The 20,042-nt window shown below is 50.7% G+C and overlaps 1 protein-coding gene across 2 annotated transcripts in view; it reads right to left on the bottom strand.

The window, feature by feature from the left end:
* SLC25A37 (solute carrier family 25 (mitochondrial iron transporter), member 37) overlaps nucleotides 1–20,042 on the bottom strand; it is a 35,583-nt gene that overhangs the window by 14,544 nt on the left and 997 nt on the right. The window contains exon 1 of one of the 2 annotated variants that reach the window (XM_012726954.1): nucleotides 8,951–9,011. The exons of the other annotated variant lie outside the window; for it this stretch is intronic. Within the exon in view, the coding sequence (XP_012582408.1) occupies nucleotides 8,951–9,010 (60 nt within the window). The 5' untranslated portion in view covers nucleotide 9,011. Of the gene's footprint in view, nucleotides 1–8,950; nucleotides 9,012–20,042 lie in introns of those variants that run through there. 2 annotated transcript variants of the gene reach the window in all.

Here is a 20,042-nt window from a genome sequence, read left to right on the forward strand (position 1 = left end):
CACCCCCATTTTACAAACAAGGGAACCGAGGCTCCGAGGGGAAGTCACACTCTTATCTACGAATACCACTGGCCAGGCTGCTTTCAAGAAGGAATTTCATTCACTGCTAGTAAGCTGGCCTCCCCAGGGCTCCCTGACTCAGCAGCCTGGGACATGTCATTGGCTTATAAACACCCCACCTACAAGTAAAAACAAGATGTCAACAGCAGGCCTGGAGACACGCCTCTTTCTCAAAAGCCTTTTATTCTCCTGGGGTTGAGGTAAACTTGCTGAAGCATCGTAATGCCACTTGGGAAAACAAGCTTAACCCCGGAAATCCACTTGGCGGCGCCAGGAGGCGCGTCAGGCAGGCCAGCGCCAGACACACCGGTATGCTGAAGAGCAGGGTGCAGGCCCTCAACTTGAGTTCCAAGATTTCCACAAGGGGGCTCTGCTCCCTGGTCCCTCCTTCAACCGCGGCCGGAAGTGCTGCCACCATCCACTCAGCGTGGGGACTCCCTAGGGTCCTGCGTTTGACTTTAGAGTGCTGGCATCCCTCAAGGCCCCCCTTTTTTCCTTGCTCATTAGGACACATTATAGGACTTGCCCAAGCTCCCATAGCTGGTCACCCCTGCATCAGACCTTCCCAGTCAGCCACGCTTTCCACACATCCCAGTCCCAGAAGCTCAAGGAAACCTCGCTCAGCTGCCCACCCAGTGCCAGATGTTGTTAACACCCAAGCACCCAAAGATGGGCCCTGTGTTCAACCCCCTAACAAATGAAACCCTAGTCTATTTCTCTCCTCTGCTGTATGCACTTGGGGAAGTCACTAAACTCCACTTAAATTCCCATGTCTGTAAAAATCCCTGTCTTTAAAAAAAAGTGTCCTGGGGTGGACAAGAAGAAAACAGAAGCACACCTGTTACACACCCTCCACCTCACATCAGAGCTGCAGCAGCTCACCCTGATCACTTCCCCAGCGTGCTCCCTAATCCGCCACCAGGGCTTGGGAGTCTCATGAAGAACCACTCGTTTAATCTCGCCCAGAAGGTGTGGGCGTTTTCGCCTGCTTGATAAAAAAAAAATGGCTGACTGGCACAAAGGATCCCATTTCAGGCCTGAATCGAATCATTATACTACAAAGTAGGACGGCCCATAAACCACCCAGGAAAGGCCCAGGGTCCCAGGCAGAAGCGAGGCCCAGGGCACAGGCACCTTCGACTCCAGGCCTCGGTTCCTACGACCTGACTTTGAAAGAACAGCAGTGAAACCCACCTCAGTGCCCTCTGACCAGAAAGAGGCCTGAAAAGGCGAGGCAGTCTTCCACTCCCCACATCCCCAGGCCAGACCCACAGTGGCCAGCAGAACAGGCTCTGGGGCCTCCCCTTTGCCTAAATCTTGCCGCTTCCTCCTCGCACCTTGCTCCTTCAGCATGTTACTCAATCCCTAGGAGCCAGCTGCCTTATCTGTAAATGGGTTCACAACAGCCTCCAGAGGAGGAAGGGAAAGGATGAATATGAAAGCCCTTTGCCTGGGCTTAGTGTACAGCCTCTGTTGCTTTTACGTAAGCCCTGGGGGGGGGGGAGGGGCAGCCCAGGCTCACCTGCACGGCTTGGCAAGCTCCCTTGAGTTCCCTGCACCTCCTAACAGAAGAAAATGGGAGGCCCAGAAGAGTGAGGGGATGAGCCCACTGCAGCCCCTTAAGGGTCTCCTTCGCCCCCCACCCCCATCCCATGTTCACCTTTCTCAGTTCAGCATTTCCAAATGAATGGTGTGGACTGGGCACATTAATCCTGGTTATGTAACAAAGGAAACCTGGACAGCTAGAGCAGTGGGGGAAGAATCACTAGTGTCAGTTTACAGGGGCATAAAGGGTCCTGGTGAAAGTAGTACTCCAGGAAGTTCTCACCTGGCCTACCTGCTTCAAGGGCAGTTCTGGCGACCTTTAATGGTGCTGAAGTCCAGGCCTGGCAGGGGCCTTCAGCACCATGTTCTCAGCAGAGCAGAAGCCACCCACCCCTGCCAGGTGACCACCGTGTAGATCCTCCCCACGGCTTGAGCTTGTATCCTCTGTAGGGAACTGTAGGGAAATGGCCACCTGGGGCCGGCTGGGGCTACAGGACAGGGCTGGGCGCTCTGAGGGCTCTGCCCCCGTCCTGATGCTACGCAGTTCCCTGGAGGATAAGTGCCAGCATGATGCAGGCAGGCTCCGCCGCCCTTTGGTTTCTGCAGCTCCAGGCAGAGCACAGGGCCTTCTGATTAAGTGTCTCACTGAGCCCAACTGGTGATGCCCTACAATGTGCATCTGAAAGTGAACATGGCTGAACAGAGGGAGACCTGTTCCAAGAAGACCAAAGTCCTCATCCGAATCCCTGAGTCATTTCACTTAGCTGGGCATCAACCTCCCCCACCGGTAACACAAATCGCCACCAGCAGGCAAACCAGAGGTGACCCATTCTGTTTTGCTCACTGATCTATTTGACAATTGCAAATACTTATTGAATGAAGAGAGTTAATACTGTCTTGAAGGAAATCCTTTCTTGGCCGCTAACAGTTTAATCAGAGTCCTCTGAAAAAACCATATGTGTGGGCGTATTTTATTTGAGAGGAAGTCAATCTACTTTGCTACACATCCGGCCTACTTGCAACATAAAAATACCTGCACACACATAAAACAGAATTCCAGGAGAAATCGGAATCCTTGTGCCCTGTTGGTGGGAGTGTAAAATGGCATAGCCTAACGGAAAACAGCATGTAAATTCCTTAAAAACTTAAAAATAGACTCATCATAGGATCCAGCTATTCTGCGGCTTGGGTATGTATGAATGAAGAGAGTTAATATTGTCTCTAAGGAAATCCTTTCTTGATCGCTAACAGTTTAATCAGAGTAGGCAAGTAAGGTCTCAGAAAGGAAAGTAGGGTCTCAAAGAGATACCTGTTCACAGCAGCATTATTCACGACAGTAAAAGGTAGAAGCAACCGAAGAGCTCACCCGCGGCCAAATGGATAAAGACTATGTCCATACACTGGAATATAATTCAGCCTTGAACAAGCGATGGCATGGATGCATCTTCAGGACCCTACGCAATACTCCAATCACAAATGACAAATCAGAAAGACAAATGCTGTTTGGGTGCACTTATATGATGTTCCTACAATAGTCACATTCACAGCAACTGTCATGGGCTTTGGGTAAAGGGAAGCGGGAAATTATTATTTTTTTTTAAAGATTTATTTATTCGTACAGAACTGGGGTAGAGGCCAGAGGCTCAGGGGCGGCAAGAGGCTTCACCAGAGACAGAGTGGGGAGTAGAACAGGCAGATCGACAAAGTACACTGCTGAGGGGAGCAGCGGGCGGGTCAGGAGAGGTCTGCCGCGCCATGTGGTCACCTCCGGGGCAGGCGGGAATCGAACTCATGCGGAAGTGGCTTTAGCTTCTCAGTGCTGTGCTTTAATCCGCTGCGCCACCAGGGAGGGCTGGGAAATTATTTTTAATAGGTGTAGTTTCAGGGCCTCCCTGGTAACGCAAGGGGTTAAGCACGGCACTATGAAGCTGTCTGCAGCCACTGCAACATGAGTTCGATCCCCAGCCAGGGAGCTGACCCACATGGTGCAGCAGACTCTCCAGCCCGCTGCTCCCCTCAGCAGTGTGTTTCAGTAGATCTGGTATGTTCTGCTCCCTACTCTGTGTCTGGTCAAGCCTCTCACCACCACCCCCACCTCGGGCCTGTACCCCAGTTCTTGTACACATAAATAAATAAATCTTTTTAAAAAATAGGTACAGTTGGCCCTCCCTGGTGGCGCAGCGGGTTAAAGCACAGCACTGAGAAGCTAAAGCCACTTCCGCATGAGTTCGATCCCCGCCTGCCCCGGAGGAGATCCACATGGCATGGCAGACCTCTTAAAAAAAAAAAATATATTGAGATGAAAGTTTGGAAGACTGGCTGCACAGAAATGTGAATGAACTTGCACCTCGCAACTATACGCTTAAATAAAGCACTGAGTTGGTCATTTTTATGTTATATGTCTTTGACCTCAATCATTTGAAGAGATTCCAAATGGAATCAAAGCCCACGCCACAAGCATTCATGTTCTAAAGTCCTGTCCTGATGTACTAATTCCCCAGGTTGGCTTTAACACCTGGCAGCATATGTGTGTTTCTGGCGAAGGCAGCAAGGGTCCCAGGGCACACACTACCCGGGGCCCAGCGCCTGGCTGGGGAGCAAGCACCCGGGAGTCCCGCAGGGGCTGTGGGCAGAAGGCAGAGCTCTGAGGGAAAGCAGAAATGCTTCAGATGCAGAGCTTGGCTCCTCCTCTCCCACTGGCCCCTGGCCCTGATGACACAGAGCTTTCCTGGCTGCCCCCAAAGATATTCCCGGAGTCAGTACTCCAGCCTCGCAGGGAAGGAGGCAAGTGCCCAGGACCAGCCAAATGCTTGTGCGGGCATGGCTGCTTGGTGATGCAGGTGGTTCCAAACCCTGCAGCTGTCACCTGAGCCAGGCAGTGGAGGGGACCCCAGGAGGGAGCAAAATGGGAGCAAGTCCCCTGGAACCCAACCTGATGGACCCAGAGGGCCAGGCTCCTCAGAAGCCCTACACAAAGTTCTCAAGTCAAGTGCGGTCCTGCCGGCTTCCGCAGACTGGCTTCCACACCCTTCCCAGGGGCCACACCTTCAGCCGCACACCCCACTATTAACCTATTACCTACAGAGGAAAAAAGACTTTTCAAAGTGGCCCTGTTGCCAGTGTTCTCTTGTTCATTCTTCTAGTTGTAATTATATCAGGAGATTCTGTAAGCCTGATCCCCACTAATGTCTAAAAGAAACATGAAGGAAGGGACAAACTCATTCATCTGTATCTCGGTGCTCAGTGCTGTAGTCTAGTGGACTGTCAAGGGTTCGGAGATACACACACACAAGCAGGCAGTCCTCCCCAGTGATGTGGCTCTGTGTCCTGAGGCACCAGAGCCCAGAAGAGGAGCCAAGGGGGAGCGGGGTTCACAGTTGAGGGAGCGCTAGAGGCCTACCTAGGTGTCCAGGCTGACCACCACTCCCCCTCCCCCCCAACTGTTACCAAGTCACATATCCCAGAAACACAACTATGAAATGATCTGACATCAGATGACGTATGTGTAAGCAAGGCTAGTTGACAGTTGAAGGGGACATGCTATGAAGAACAGAAAAAGTGACAAAATATCAGAAACGACAGACTTGAGGTCCCAAGGGACCTCACCAAAGGAAACAGCCTGAAGAGTCACCTTGCAACCTCCCAAATCCACTTGCACGGACAAATTACTTTATGAGCTTTTTGTGAAACCCCTTGCAAGTTTTCCTGAATGCTGAAGGGAATGGCAGGCTTCAATCATGGCTAAGACTTCACACTCCTGGCACCCTGGGCCTGGAAATAAAGGGCTCGGGGTACAGCTTAAACTACCTGACTATTTGCAGCCGGGAGAGGAGATGGGTCCCCGGTGGGTGAGTGTGAGGAATCAGACTGCAGTGGCCCGGGGTTGGTAAAACAACAGTCATTCCCCAAACCTTCCCCCGATGCTGATGTCAACATGTTGCTGGAGTGTTGGGGGGGGGGGGCGCAAAGCAGGCCCAGGGACCTGGCCTTCACGTTTATATTCTAGCAGGGGAGGAAGAACAAGCAAAATTCACAGAAAAACTGCAAACTCATGAGCAAAGTCGAAAAAGGTGCATGTGGACCAGGGCAGGAGACCTCACATAGGTTTGGGAATGGAGACCTGAAGGCGGAGATCCACGCAGAGGGAAGATAGGAGAAACGAGCTTCCTGGGGTACAGCAGTGGCAGGTGGGAGGTGGCCGGAGGTCCCGAGCAGGCTGGGCAGTACCAGATGTCTGACTAAGGACACAGAACCCATAGTCAGCTGACCCTGCAAAGGGTGGCAAGCATGGCCTCTGCCCAGATGCTAGGTTTCTGTCTGGCCTTGTATTGGTGAATGGAGGGCAAGGAAGTGGAATGGGGTGAATAAAGCAGAACACTACAAAACTGTGAAATCTAAAAGGGGCACAAACCAAGGAGTGTAAGGGTGTTCCTGTTTGGGGGAGGAGTGGAGGCATACTGTGGGCAGTCTCCGAAGGTGGGCAGCAGCATCCCCCACCATCATTCCCACCAACGTCCCCCCAAAATGCCTGAGCCATCCAGCCTCACCCCATCTGTGTGACTGGCAATGCTGGGCGACCTTGGCTGCGCTGTCTGACCCTTGATGACTCAGCTTCCTGGTAGTGAACTTGCAAAAGGTCCCGGGCAGGAAGGAGTCAGACAGAGGGCTATAAACAGGGCCTTCCAGAAGCATCTGTCGTAAGTCTCCCCTTGATTCCAGGGTGGGGCTGTGGACATCCACCCTTTCTGGGCTTGCCTGAATAAATGGTTTGCAGTTTTTAAGTGTTATAGTTGGAGGCATCACGTAAATTAAATGATTGTGTCTAGGCAGGGGCCCTTGGATGCAGAGGCCTTAATAGAGGTAAAATTCCACTATAGGGGTCTTTCTGGATACTTCTTCCACAGACGTGCTTCTAAGTCTATAGTCTACATTCACAGTCAAAAGAGGACAGTTATACTGCCTGCTAGAAATAAGGAGTGGAAATTTTAGGCTGGAAACATCTTAAGGCACCATTTAGTTTCAGTTCAATCTTCAAATTTTAAAGATGAAGAAGCTGAGAGACTCAGACAAATGTTTTCCGTTTCACCCCAATAGTTAGCTTCTGTCGTCTTCTTATTTACAATTCACACCAAAATGCACATACGAAAGTTGTGTGTGTGTGTGTGTGTGTGTGTGTGTGTGTGTGTGTACAGGAAGGCTCAACTTTGGATCCTAATTCTACTCATTTCTTTCTCTGCCCTCAACACGCAAGCAACACCCCGCGTGGCCAATTCCAGGTTCCCCGCATCCTACCTGCCCCTTATACTGTAATGGTTCAGACCAGAAATTTGTTTTCAACTTAAAACAGTTTCGGCTAAAAGTTCAGCTTTATAGTAGCTTTTGGTTTGCAGGTTCTGAAAGAGAATTTCAGAAACTTTCTTATAATTGGTGTTTATTAGAAACTGCAACAGACCCTTGCAAGAGGCAGTCAGGAGAGTTTAGCGATTTCTTAGCCCAAGGTGGGAAAGCATCATCCATCAGGGTCCAGGGTCCACTCTCAGACTGTGGTGGGAACAGCACTAACTCCCAGGGTAAGTTAAGACCTGCTGTCACCCAAGATGGCACCGTTAAGCACCCCATAATGATACAGTGCAGCCCCACTCCTCTCCCTCCTTCCAAAACTTGGAAGAATATTTTGGAAGCAAAGAAGGAGCTGAGAGTCATTCCAACTTGAAAATATATTCCATATATATATTTTTTTTAACAATGAAGAGTTGTTTCTGAAGCTGACACTGAAGCTCTAAGGACTAAATATAAATCTTCTATAATTTCCAAAGTAAGGTAACACGTCACTCTTTCTGACCTGCATAAGCATAAGTACATTAACTCAGAAATTGTCTAAGAAGCCAAGATTCCAGGGGGGGAAAAATGTTTAACCATAATTATATTAAAAGAGAATGCACTTCAGGGTTTTAACCCTTTCACTGACAATGACACAGGGCGTTTTCTATGGTGTTACTTAACCCAGATTAAATCTTTGCTGCTGTCCCAACCATTTCTTCTGGGGAACAGCTCAGCAGTGTCCAATCACGCTAGAGAAGGCCCAAGCCATGCGCGTCCTCCTTCAAAACACCCAGCCCACAGGCTTAGTAACAAAGACTCGCTGTGCCAGGGGAATCTACACACACACAGAAATAGAGGCCTTGGGTCCACAGTTCCCACCATTGTCACCCGGCTGGTCTGTGGAGAAGCAATTTCCAGAAGCTTCTGTTTAACACCAGCAGAAAACCTTTATAATTCCAGGTGAGGCCCAAAATCCCTGAAGGCTAAGACAAGCCCTGGAAACAGAGCCGTCTACCTCTGAGAAAGGGAGGGGGAAGGGGTAAAGGGAAGAGAAGGTAAAAAACCGTCCAGCTCCAGGGTTGCCTTTTAAAAGCATGATACAGGAGCCTGATTCTGACACAGTTCTTCGGGGGGAGCGGGGGTGTCTCCAGATGGCCTCTGTCCTTGGAACGCAGAGCCGCCACCCACAGTCAAGTCTCTTCCTCATCACCCCACAAATTGTGAACTGGGCGAGTAAAGGTCACTCCGGCAAGCCCTCATCTCAACAAACCACTGGACTCTGTTTAATGCTTAGCCTCTTATCGGGCTGCTGCTCCTTCACGCTTCCACCAGGCAGGAGGTCAGGCTTCCCGGGCTTGGTGACCAAACCGGGAGTTAGATGGGGAAAGGTGAAGAAATTTTAGAAGAGGGGGAGGAAATTTCATAACAGAGACATAGGCCCCGGTGTGGTGATGCCAAACCACGAAAGCATTCTCAGCCAGTTCTGCAGAGCCCCAAATCAGAGCATCAGGGGGGTGGGGATGTCCTAGGATGGCCACGCACTTCGGCGACAGGCCGTGATGTTCCCAGGAACAGAGCAAATCATCCAGCTCGTTCCTAACGTGTGTCTCCTGCAGTCTAGACACGGACACGGAGGGACCCTTTCCCGATCTCTCCCAGAAGCTCCAGTTCCCGGAGGAAAGGCAGGTTCTGCACTGAATGAGCCCTCAATACACTGTCCTGCCTGCCAGAAGCGGGGACTCTGTGAGCGGACCTCGGCGTGGCCAGGCCCCCTGGCTCTAGAGCAGCCAGCACACGTGGCCTACGCCCCCTACATATCCCCACCTCCTGAATTAATGTGAAGTCTAGGGCACAAAGTTGCATTTTCGCAAAAGCCTGCCAAACCTTCCTCAGCAGAGCCATTATTATGAATCAGGCGCAAGACAATATTTACTAAAAACAAGCCACAGAAACAGTGATGGAAAAGAGACTTCTTGGTTCCTCAGTGACAGACACACCCCGGGCTTACCCTTTCCATACTCACACACTGGCACCTTTTTCCTCTCTGGTCTGACTTCTGGTCTGACTTCTTGGATACGATCATGAGTCAGCAACCTCATTCCTTTAATCCAGGCTGGCAACAGCGCCAGAGACCCGTGGGGCATCCTCTAGTCCCAGGGAGCAGAGCTCCAGCAGTCAGGCAGTGGCTGGCGAGTTCCTGTCCTCCCTGAAGCTGGCATGCGTGCTTCCTGTGGGGTGCAGGCACCCACCCTCCACCGTCCGCTCCTCCTGCCAGGCCTGGGGGCAGGCAGAATACAAGCAAGGCCCTTGATGGGTGACAGGGCAGGGAACCCCAAGACAAAGGCATCTGTGTCCTGCCTCCTTTCCTTACTTTCCCATGTCAGCAGTCAGGAGCAAGCCAGGAAAACAGGCGGGAGAGATGAGGTGGGAAAAGGCCAGAGGTCTGCACCCTTCAGGGCATCTGCTTTCTTCCCTCCCGCCACCCTCAGCCTCATCGGCCCGACACTCAAGGGGCAGGCTCACCTATGAAGGAAAAGGGAGCTTAGAGAGCAGCCCCATGGCAATCAGCGCCCAGCTCGCCTCCCACCAGTCTGCGGCCTCCTGCCCTAATCACGGCAGCCACCCGGCACCTCCCCTGGGTCCCTTGGTGCCCATTTAAAACAAGTTTCTGAGAACGCGCAGTGTGCAACATCACCCAGCTGCAGAGGCAGCAGCAGAGGCCACCCGGTCTCACTGAGCAGATGGAAGGAGTCTGTAAGCAGACAGGTCAAAGGCCGCACAGCCGCAGAAGTCCTACATGGGGAACCAGAGCCTGCAGTTTCCATTCCAGTGAGCTAACCTTACTCCTCTAACTGGATCATTTGATGATAAGTACCATGACCCGGCCCCTGCAAGGAGCTTTATTTATACTTGGTAGATGGTATAAAATCTTGCTCACTGCAAACCTGGCTGTATTTTCTTTTTTGTATGCCGTAAGTGGACGTGAAAGGCAGGAGGAAGCACAGGCACTGTGTCCTTCTCTATTTAAAACTGCAGCCCTGGTCTCCCTGGTTGCGCAGCAGGTTAAAGCACAGCACTGAGAATCTAAAGCCGCTTCCACATGAGTTCGATCCCCGCCTGCCCCGGAGGTGACCCACATGGCGCAGCAGCCCTCTCCTGACCGGCTCGCTGCTCCCCTCAGTTGTAGATTTCGTCGATCTGCACCCTGTAGGCCAAGGAAGCACGGTGCACTGCTCTTCCCAAGAGGTCATTTTTACACCACGATCTGGAAAACCCTTAGGTCAGTCACAGTTCACTCACTCTCTCGAGTCATCTCCCTGCTGAGACAAGAAAGAGCCACAGCACCGACAATGGCTCCTGGTGGCAGCACCATTTGTCACGTTTCCCTTGCCTTCCATTAGGGGAGTCTCTGGCCAACACGCTCCAAGCTACACCCCACATCCTGCCCACGCGTCCTCAACTCCCAGTCCTCCTTCCCAAGAAGGCAGCGGGGCAGCCTTTGCCGTAGTGGGCCCTGCCTCATTAACCTGAGTGCGCACCCAGAGCCCCGCCTGTTTGTTCCACTCAATTCCTTTTCCAAGTCACCCCTTGGGGCAGGCTCCAAGTCACCCTGTCAGGTCTGGTGTAACAGAAGGAGGCCTCAGATCCAGGGCATGCTATTTTTCTAACACTCTGTTTTTCATCTGTGAAATGAGAAACAGCACACACCTCTTCCCACCTTCAAGGCAGATCTACTAATGGATCAAATGACAGAAAAGAGGTCAAAATCTGTAAAAATCCCGCTGTACATATTGCTACACCAGCATACAAATCCAACCAGACTCTCCAGTAAAAACACTTTTAGAAATGACAATAGGTGGGGCCCTCCCTGGTGGCGCAGTGGGTTAAAGCACAGCACTAAGAAGCTTAAGCCACTTCCGCATGAGTTCGATTTATGATTCCCGCCTGCCCCGGAGGAGACCACATGGCACAGCAGACCTCTCCTGATCCGCCCACTGCTCCCTTCAGCAGTGTACTCCTCGATCTGCCTCTGTGTCTCTGGTGAAGACTCTCACCCTCTGCATCTCTGGCCTGTACCCCAGTACCCCAGTTCTGTATGAATAAATAAATCTTAAAAAAAAAAAAAGAAATGAAATGAAAATAGGTGCTAATACTGAGGGTTGAACTTGCATCTGTCACAATTCTTAACCCTCTAGGTATGTCCTAATTCTCACAGCAACACTCTAAGGTGGAAACTGTTCTTGCCATTTTACAGATGAGAAAAATAAGTCACAGACAGATTTTGGTAACTGGCCAAGGATCACCCAGGCTGTCTGGCCCCAGACAGAACAAAAGCTAAACTGCTCTTCTTTTAATATCAAGCATATAACCTCTGCTAGGATCTGTCATTAGCTGGGCATGCTAAGGTTTACAAAAGCTGCCCACCATGGATCCCACCTGAGCCTCTCAACAACCCTGTCAAATAAGGAAGCAAGTGAGAAGAGTCCAGGAGGCTAACATAATCCTACTAGAAGAGGAGACACTGGCCAGAGAGATGACGCACCCAAGGCTGGCGGCAGGACAGCACATAAATTCATGGATCCCATCTTGGGCCCTTTCTCGGGACCTCAACACCAGCACAGTCTGACACACACACCCTCCTTCGCAGGCCCCCACCTACAACAGCACCTTGAGTGCAGCTTTTAGGGCCACGCCAGGGAACAAAAGCTGCCAGTGCCATGAGATCAGCCAGGGGCTCTTGCCAGCCAGACCTCAGGGTGCCACCGCTGAGTTTCTCACTGAACACGCCCGAGAGCTCAGAGGCTGGCGGGCCCACAGGAGGTCCTCTGGGTGATGCGAAACTGCCCCCTCAACTTGACCCACAGGGGCAAGACGTTTCCTAAACCTGTTATGCAACTCTTGCTTCAACCGAGCTGCTGCTGGGATTTTTCTCGATTTCAACATGTTTTGTTTCCTCTTTAGGAAGAAAGTATGAATGTGAAACCATAACACCTCTTAGTGACCAGACAACGGCCTTCCCAGCTGTCGGATTACGGATAGGGTAGGGGATGTTTTCAAAGGCACCTTCTGGAAGCCAACTTCAGCTTCCAGAATAACTAACAACTGCAGAAGTAAGGAAGAGAATGGGGGTGGGGCCGATAGGCAGGCGTGTCACTGACTCCTACAGAGGGGCCTACTCAAGGTGCCAGCAGAGGAGCCTGGACTGACACTTGTTGGCAAGCCCCTCCCCTCCAATGGAGACTTGAGCACAGCAGAACCCAGACAGCCAGACCCTGTGCCCAATTGAAAGTGACATCAAGTTAGGCCATTCTTCTCTTCAGAGGGAGTGGTCTGTCGCCTAAGCTCAGGGTCTAATTATAGAGAGCATACTTTGGAAATAGACCCAGGCAGGGCTTATTTTGGTGTCCAGCCTGATGTCTAGCACAGTGCCTGGCAAGGTCAGCACTCAGTAGGGGTGGAACGAATTAAGCGGGTTGCCAGCCAGATGAATTAACAGCCTCGTGGGGTTTAACTGTGGCCTGTGGGTATTAAGCAAAAAAAAAAAAAAAAAAAAAAAAGGATAACCCAAAGGGCAGAGAAAGTTTTTGGGGCCAAGATACCTTATGGATTCAAAAGTAATGCAATAAAATAAGAGAAAGAAAAATAAAAGCCCATGGCCTCCCTGGTGACAACGAGGTCAAAGTGCAGCACTATGAAGCTGTCTGCAGCCACTACAGCATGAGTTCAATCCCCAGAGGGAGCTGACCTCATGGCACAGCAGACCTCTCCTCTCTTGCCCGCTGCTCCCCTCGCAGTGTATTTCAGTAGATCCACCTGTTCTGCTCCCCACTCTGTCTCTGGTGAATCATTTCATCCTCTGCACCACACCTCTGGCCTGCACCCCAGTTCTTGTATGCATAAGTAAATTAAAAAATCTTAAAAAAAAAAAAAAAGCCCAAGTTTAACATGGGCAGAAGCTGTAGACATTTTCCCAGACATACAGATGATACCCAAACAGGTACATGTAAAGATCCTCAGCATCACTAATCTTCAGGGAAATACACATCAAAACCACAATGAGATCTCATCTCATACCCTGTCTTAAAAAAGACAAGAAATAACAAGTGTTGGTGAGGATGTGCAGAAACAGGAAGCCTAGTATACTGCTGGTAGAAATGTAAATTGGTTCAGTCACTATGGAAAACAGGAAGGTCCTCAAAAACTTAAAATAGGAGAAATTACCTGATCCAGTCATTCCTTTTCTGGGTTTTTATCCAACAAATACAACAATACTAACTCTAAGAAGCTTATGCACCACATATTCACTGCAGCATTATTTACAACAGCCAAGCTATGGGAACAACTGAAAAGATGCCATCAGTGAATGGAAGGATAAAGAAAAAAGAAAATGTAGTCTATGTGATGGAATATTATTCAGCCATCAAAAGGAAAGCCTGTCATTTGTGTCATCTCAGTTATATGTGGAATCTGAAAAAAAACAAGAATAGTTTTGTGATCAAAAGATACAGACTTCCATTTATAAAATAAGCAAGTCCTGTGGTCACAAGGTATAGATAGCATGGCAGCTATAGTTAATGCTGACTGCTTATTCAAAAGTTGCTAAGAGTAAATCTTAGAAGTATTCACCACAAGAAAAAAAAGTTCGTACTGTGGGATGACGGATATGAGACTTACTGTGATGATCATTTCACGAATATACAAAATATCTAAAATGTACATATACACATATGTCTAATTACGTTCAACACTGACAATTTATAAAAATAGATGGAAACCTAGACATTACCTAATAGCAGGTTTTAAAGGTCTTCCCCCTTCATCTCTTAAAGCTTCATTCATTCAACCAACACTCACAGAAAACCTTTCCATGTCACACTCCTGTGTACAAGTCAGCGGGAGGAAGGTCTGGGACTCGGTGCACTCTACAAAAGCTTTATTCTGAAGACAACCGGAGCAGCTAGGGGATGCTAGATGAAAAAGAAACCACTGGACCCAGAAGCTGCTCCTCAGCCCCCTTGAGGGCTCTACCGTTCCGTGGAGAACATTAGCAGGACCAGCTCCCAGTGACTGGCAGTAATTCATTCAAAAAATACTTAACTGAGCATCCACGACGTGCCAGGTACCTTTTCTAGGGGTAGGAACACACCAGAAAAAAAAAAGAGAAAAATATTCCTGTCCGCTGGGAGCCTACATTTGAATGACAAGAAACAGGCCATAGCAACATGAAAGAAATTATGAATAAAATAAACCATATGCCACACATATAAGTAAGCAATAAGTGTTAGAAAGCAATCAGTACTATGGCGAAAAACACAGCATGGGGGAGCAGCAGAGAAGTGTGGGTGCCGGGAGAGAAGAGGAAAGATTGGGTCCATGAACCAAGATTGTTATGGGAGAAGAGAACGGAGACATCACTGATGCAGACAGATGGAACAAGCCTTGGAAGGGGCGTGGGGAGTGAGGGGGTAGAGGAGAGCCAAAGCCGGGCTTCTGAGAGATGGGTGTAGGTCAAAGCTGGGTACCCTGAGGCAGTCAAGTGGATACCCAGCTCCCAGGGAGCCTGGACCAGACACCGGCCTGCTGTGATATCAGGACCCAGGAGAAGCTGAGGCAGGTGGTGGGGGAGAGGCAGCAGAGGGCCCAGGAAGATGATGACCCGTCTAGGCAAGGAGATTGCTGGTGGCCTCCACGCAAAAGGCAAGACCTGGCAGCGGGGAGGGTGCGGGGGAAGGAGGTGATCAGGTGAGGAAGTAGAGACCAAGTGTGAAGGACACCCTCACAGCACTGGCCACTTTTTTTTTTTTTTTAAAGGGGATTTTATACAGAGAAATTTATTGGATGCAAATCTGGACAGAAAGGGATTCCAGTTTTGAACAGTGCATTTTGATGCATTTGTAAATAGTCCATACAGTTATGGATGATATTTTTTTTTGAGGGTGTATTTTTTTTTATTAAAAAGTTTATTTTTACATCATTTTGCACATTTTTTTTTTCATCTCAATTGTAATCCCCACGGGTTTCCCATCACAGCACTGGCCACTTTAAGGAGAAAAGAAAAGCAGCAAGAGCTTGTTTGCAAGAGGACAGAGGGAGGTATGCAGGCACCAAGGTCAAAGGGAACAGCTTTGGACCTGGGTAAAGACTTTAGGGCTACTGGAAACTGGGAGAGTCAAAAGAGAGGTGGCCAGACTAACCTTCTCCATGGCCTTCACTGAGACGCAGCCAGACATGCAGCAAGAGCTTCATGCACGTTGCTACCTGCCATCCCAGTGCTGATGGATGACTCGGACACGTCACCCTCCCCTAGCCCCGAGGAACACCGCTGAGGAATAGTGGCCTCTCTTTACCTTGAGACAGGAGGGGCGGGTACTCGAGCAAGCTGATCAGCGACGAGGAGAGAAGCAACTGGTGTCCTGGTTTATCCAGGAACTAGGAAGCAAGATGGCAGAGGAGGTTGCAAGAGTCAGGGTGCAGGGGTTGAGAAGCACACCGTGCAGACTGACCAGAAAACACCCAAGGACAGGAGGCTGTGTGAGCAGAGAACACAGCAATGCTGGGCACCAATGAGGCAAGGACTCAGCTGCCCAACTGACCATGGTCACCCTGGGGGGGGGTTGGGTCTGAACCCGCTGGTACTGGAAGAGACAGTGGCAGAAAAACCTGAGCACCCAGAGACACTGTCGGACCACGGGGTCCAGGCCAGATGAGGATGAGCAGGGGGCTTGCTACGAGGCCTTCCACAGCACACATTGGGGAAAAGAGAAGGAAGCAAAGCTGGATTAGGAGCGAGAACGCAGGAAGAAAATTAATATCTGCAATTTACAGATCAGAAAATGAAAACTCAGAAATGCCAAGTGTACAGCACACCCAGTAAGTTAAATAGCCCGGTTGACGGTTAAATGAAGAGGAGGTTATTTGCTACACCCAAGCCATGAAAAATGTCAGCCTGAGATGCAAGGTGGCGGCAGGGCAGGAGGGCGGCCTTGGGTGAGGCAGCCTCGCCCACAAGGGAAAGCCCAGCAAACACGGGCGCCACAGAAGTGTCTGCAGCCAGCCCCGGCGGGGTCAGACGGCTGGCTTAAGATTAAAAACAAACAAAAATAAAATTCTTCAAGAAAGGCCAGGTACTGGGGTGATATAAGAGCCAGAGAGTTTGGGGGTTCGAGAGGCTTCCAGAGGCTTCCAGAGGCTGCTCACCTGCCAGGCAGTTCACCCAGTGCGTGAGGAGGTCGAAAGGAGAGCAAGAACCAAGTATGGATAAGGGAACGGTCCGGCCTGACTCCTGGCTGCCACTGCGCCAGAGAGGGCGGGAAGAACAGCCCTTGGAGCGCCCGGCTCGGGTTGCCAAAATGTGCCCAGAGTCACCCAGTCCCTTCCCAGGGGCACAAACCCATGTGGTCAAAGCTATGCAGTCAATGAAATCCCCCCATCAAAGCCTCCTCTCCCTCCTGAAGAGCTGGGGCGGCCTTCAGATCACTATAATTTTAGAGGTCCCCTCCTCCAGCCCCTGCCACCTTGTATCCCTCCTCCATTTCTGGGGTTGGGGGGGGGTTTGCGGGGGTCAGTGGCAAGTAGGCAGGAGACCCCAGCACTCAGGGGCCAAGTACTAACTCTGGGACTGGGGACCCAGTGTCAGGCCCAGCACCCCCACTCGGAATCAGCATGCCTACTGGGAGTTCATAGACAAAGGACAGAAATTCAAGAGATGCCCCTCCCCAGTTCACCCTTTAAGCCAACCATCTCCCAGTGACAAAGAACAGAAAAGAAGGGAGAGACCAGAAAGAGACAGAAGAGACGACAAGCACTACACTGGAATGTATGCCCTTCTGGAACGAATGTTTCTAAACCACGACAGTAGGTGGCAATGACTCCGGCAGCTGCCTTCACCTGCGCACCTGACTACCGGGCGGCCTGCAGCGCTGGGACCACGAGGTGCCCACTCAGAAGCCTCCCTGGAGCTGCCTGGCTCCGCGGAGCTGGTTGGAGTCAGCCGGGCTGCAGAAAGGGGGCCAAGCAGAGCTGGCAACAGCCCAACACCGCCATCCCAGACAGATGCCGAGCCTTACACCCACGGCTGTCAGCTCGGCGGTGCTCCAGGTCCCCCGGTGCCCTGGCTGGGAAGGAGGGTTCTCCCAGCGATCATTTCCCTGACAAGCAACCAGAGAAGGAGGCTGTGAGAGGGTCGGCGGAAGTTCCCTCGCTTCAAATCTTTCCTGTTTCCTTTTGCCCCTGCTTTCACCACCTCGGACTCGCATGGTCTGTGAGTGGTGTGCCTAATCTGGTTGGAATTTCCTCCTCCACCCACCTGGCATGCTCCCCACAGACTGGAGAGTTCCCAGACCAGGGGTTCTTATATCCACCCCAAGCACTAGGCTAGGTGAGCACACCACTGGCCATGATGGAGCACCAGGAGGCCTGTGGGAAACCTGCAGTAGAGCCCAGTTGGGAAGGAATAAGTCATTGCTATCACGTGGCAAAAACCCTATAGGGCTGGGCTCCCTCTGTGGCCCGCTGCCGGGGGTCCAACTCAGAGCAGCCTGCAGCCACGGGTCCCAGAAGCCTGGCCCGTTACGGGCTGGGAACACTCATGCCATAAGTGAAGAAGGAAGAGGCAGAAAGGAACAGCAACATTGCCAAAGACCTTGCAAATCCCCATTTAATAACCACAAGCCGTTGGCTGCTGGAACTTCATATGAGTGACCATAAGGTTCAGTGTTTTTCATTCTTTTTTGGTCCTAACCCTGACCCACAGCCAGACCAAGGAACACACAGACACACAGAACCCAAACAGAATTTCATGAAGCAACACTTCTTTCTTGCATGCCAGGCATGCTTCTATTCTGTGCTCTCCCCAATCTTTTTTTTTTTTTTTTAAATATTGGTCCCACTAATGGGTCCAATATAACCCATACTTTGAAAAGTACAGGTTCTTAAGGAGACTTGGAACGAAGTGGTGGGATGGAACCTCATAGACCAGTATATTTAATATGTGACCATCTTCCCATACTTATGACAACAGAACCTAGCAGCTGACCAGTCTCGGTGTTCACCGTGACCAGCACTGGGCTCTATGAGCCACACAGCTGGAACTAAAGAGCTAGAAAAGGCAAGTCCACCCAAGACTCTTGTTTAATTTTACAAGATAAGAGTTTAACACTGAAGTGGGAGTTGGGAACCCTTATGTGGTCCACAGCACCTATTTCAGGAGTGATAGAACAAGCCCAAGGAAGGAAGCATATGAGGAGAAGGGCCTGAACCCCCCACCTCCAGGACTCCTGACTCATTACACAGGACCCCATCACCCAGCCTGCTTGAAAAGAACACACCGAGGTCTGCCCAAGGAAAGCCTGTCCATGGCGACAGGGCTGACATCTATTGCTGGGCACAGACAACTGTGCTGATCTTGGCAGACCTTGTCACCGGGCTGCAGCCTCCCCTTGGGATAATGCAATGGGGATTAACTCTCTCTGTGCCTTGGTCTCAGCTAAAAAGGAAAAGAATCATTCTTGCTACCCTTCCCAAAAATGTCGTAACAATAAATGAGAAGTATTGCTAAAACAAGCCCTAGTGCAGAAAAACAGAAGAAAACCTGTAAGTTACTATTATTCAAAGTCACATGTAGGGTCCCAGAACCTGTAGGATCTCACCGATGAGCTGACCCAACGCCTTTATTTTACAGTGCATTCTGTAAGGTAGGCGGCTTGAGGAGGATGGTCAGAACAGCTCCCTGAGCCACACATGTTAAGTGCCCAGGGGTGAAACTGGCTAAGTATGAAAGAGGATACTAAGTACACAGTGAGGCCTGCTTCAAAACATACCAGCACAGAGCGCACAGAGCGGGAGGGGCAGGGAGGAAACTAAACACACACCACTAAACACACACTGATCACATAATTTAAAGATGTGAGATGAATGCCTCTTCACAGTGTCTGGGGCAGCTCAGAAAGCATGACTAATGATTTCTAAAGGGAAGCCAGAATGATGTTCTGAACTAAACTCTCAGCAGAGAGGCCAAGAGCCTCAGACATGGTATCATTCTTGACGGAACATTCATCTCCCTAACCCAGTGGGCTCAAATGACATCTCCCTGTGCCTAACTTTCCCCACACTCTTGAGACAACAACTTCAAAAACCAAGGAATTTTACTACATGTGAGGGATTCTTCCCTAAACAAATAGCACCTGGTATCTGTTCAGGGTCTTCCCCAGAGGAGCTTTGAAAACCCAAGAAACTCCATCTCCCCAGGGACCTCCAGAACTGTAGCTGATAAGGACTATTCCTCTGGTTCCCCAGTGGGACGCTGGCAGGACAGAAGCGCTGATGGCCCAGGCCCAGCAGCACAACTGAAGACTCAGGCTGCACTCTTCCTCTCCCTCAGGAACTGTGCCTGTCCAGCCACTGACGGCCAGTCCGGCAGAGCTCCCCAGGGCTGGGAAAACACAAAGTCCCACATTCTGGCCTTCACTGGGCATGTGGGGCCAGCATGAGCAACAGGGTACAGTGCTGGTGGCGGGCTCTGTGGCCCCCAAGATAATGGCCTCAAATCTTCCAAGCACCCTGGAGCTGGATACAGAGAATACTGGGGGTTGTGGCCCAGAGCAGCTTGTTCAGTTCACCTGTCTGAGCTGCAGCTTCCTCATCTGGTAAACCCAGGGCTGCCTGTAACTGGAGTTAGCCTACAAATTGCAATGTGTGGGATGAGCATCACTCCCCAGCACCCTGGTCATTCCATGACATGAACAGGCTGACAGTTCTCAGTCCAGAAGTCAGAGAGAGAGAATAGAGCTGCCTGGTTAAAGTTGCCTCCCTATACAGAAAAGCATTTAAAACTATCCGGGATGTGTAGGCAAGCTGAGCGCCTGTTACACAACCCAGGAAAAGGGTGTAGAGCGCAGACTCGCCTCCTGCCATCTCACCACAACAGAAAACACCAGCGAGTGTCACTACAAGACTCGCTGCCCCTCAGCGGCCGAATTTGAGGGGAAAAGGTACCGAAACCCTGAGGACACACAGGGCTTCGATGAAGCCGGTACCACCAAGAGCGCTGCCCAAACCAGCAGAAACACTGCTGTTGTCATAAGCGCCCCCCCCGACCCCCCCAAAAAGCCCGGGAG

Source organism: Condylura cristata, unplaced genomic scaffold (assembly GCF_000260355.1).
Source record: "Condylura cristata isolate star-nosed mole 26May11 unplaced genomic scaffold, ConCri1.0 scaffold00018, whole genome shotgun sequence".
Classification (NCBI taxonomy): domain Eukaryota; kingdom Metazoa; phylum Chordata; class Mammalia; order Eulipotyphla; family Talpidae; genus Condylura; species Condylura cristata.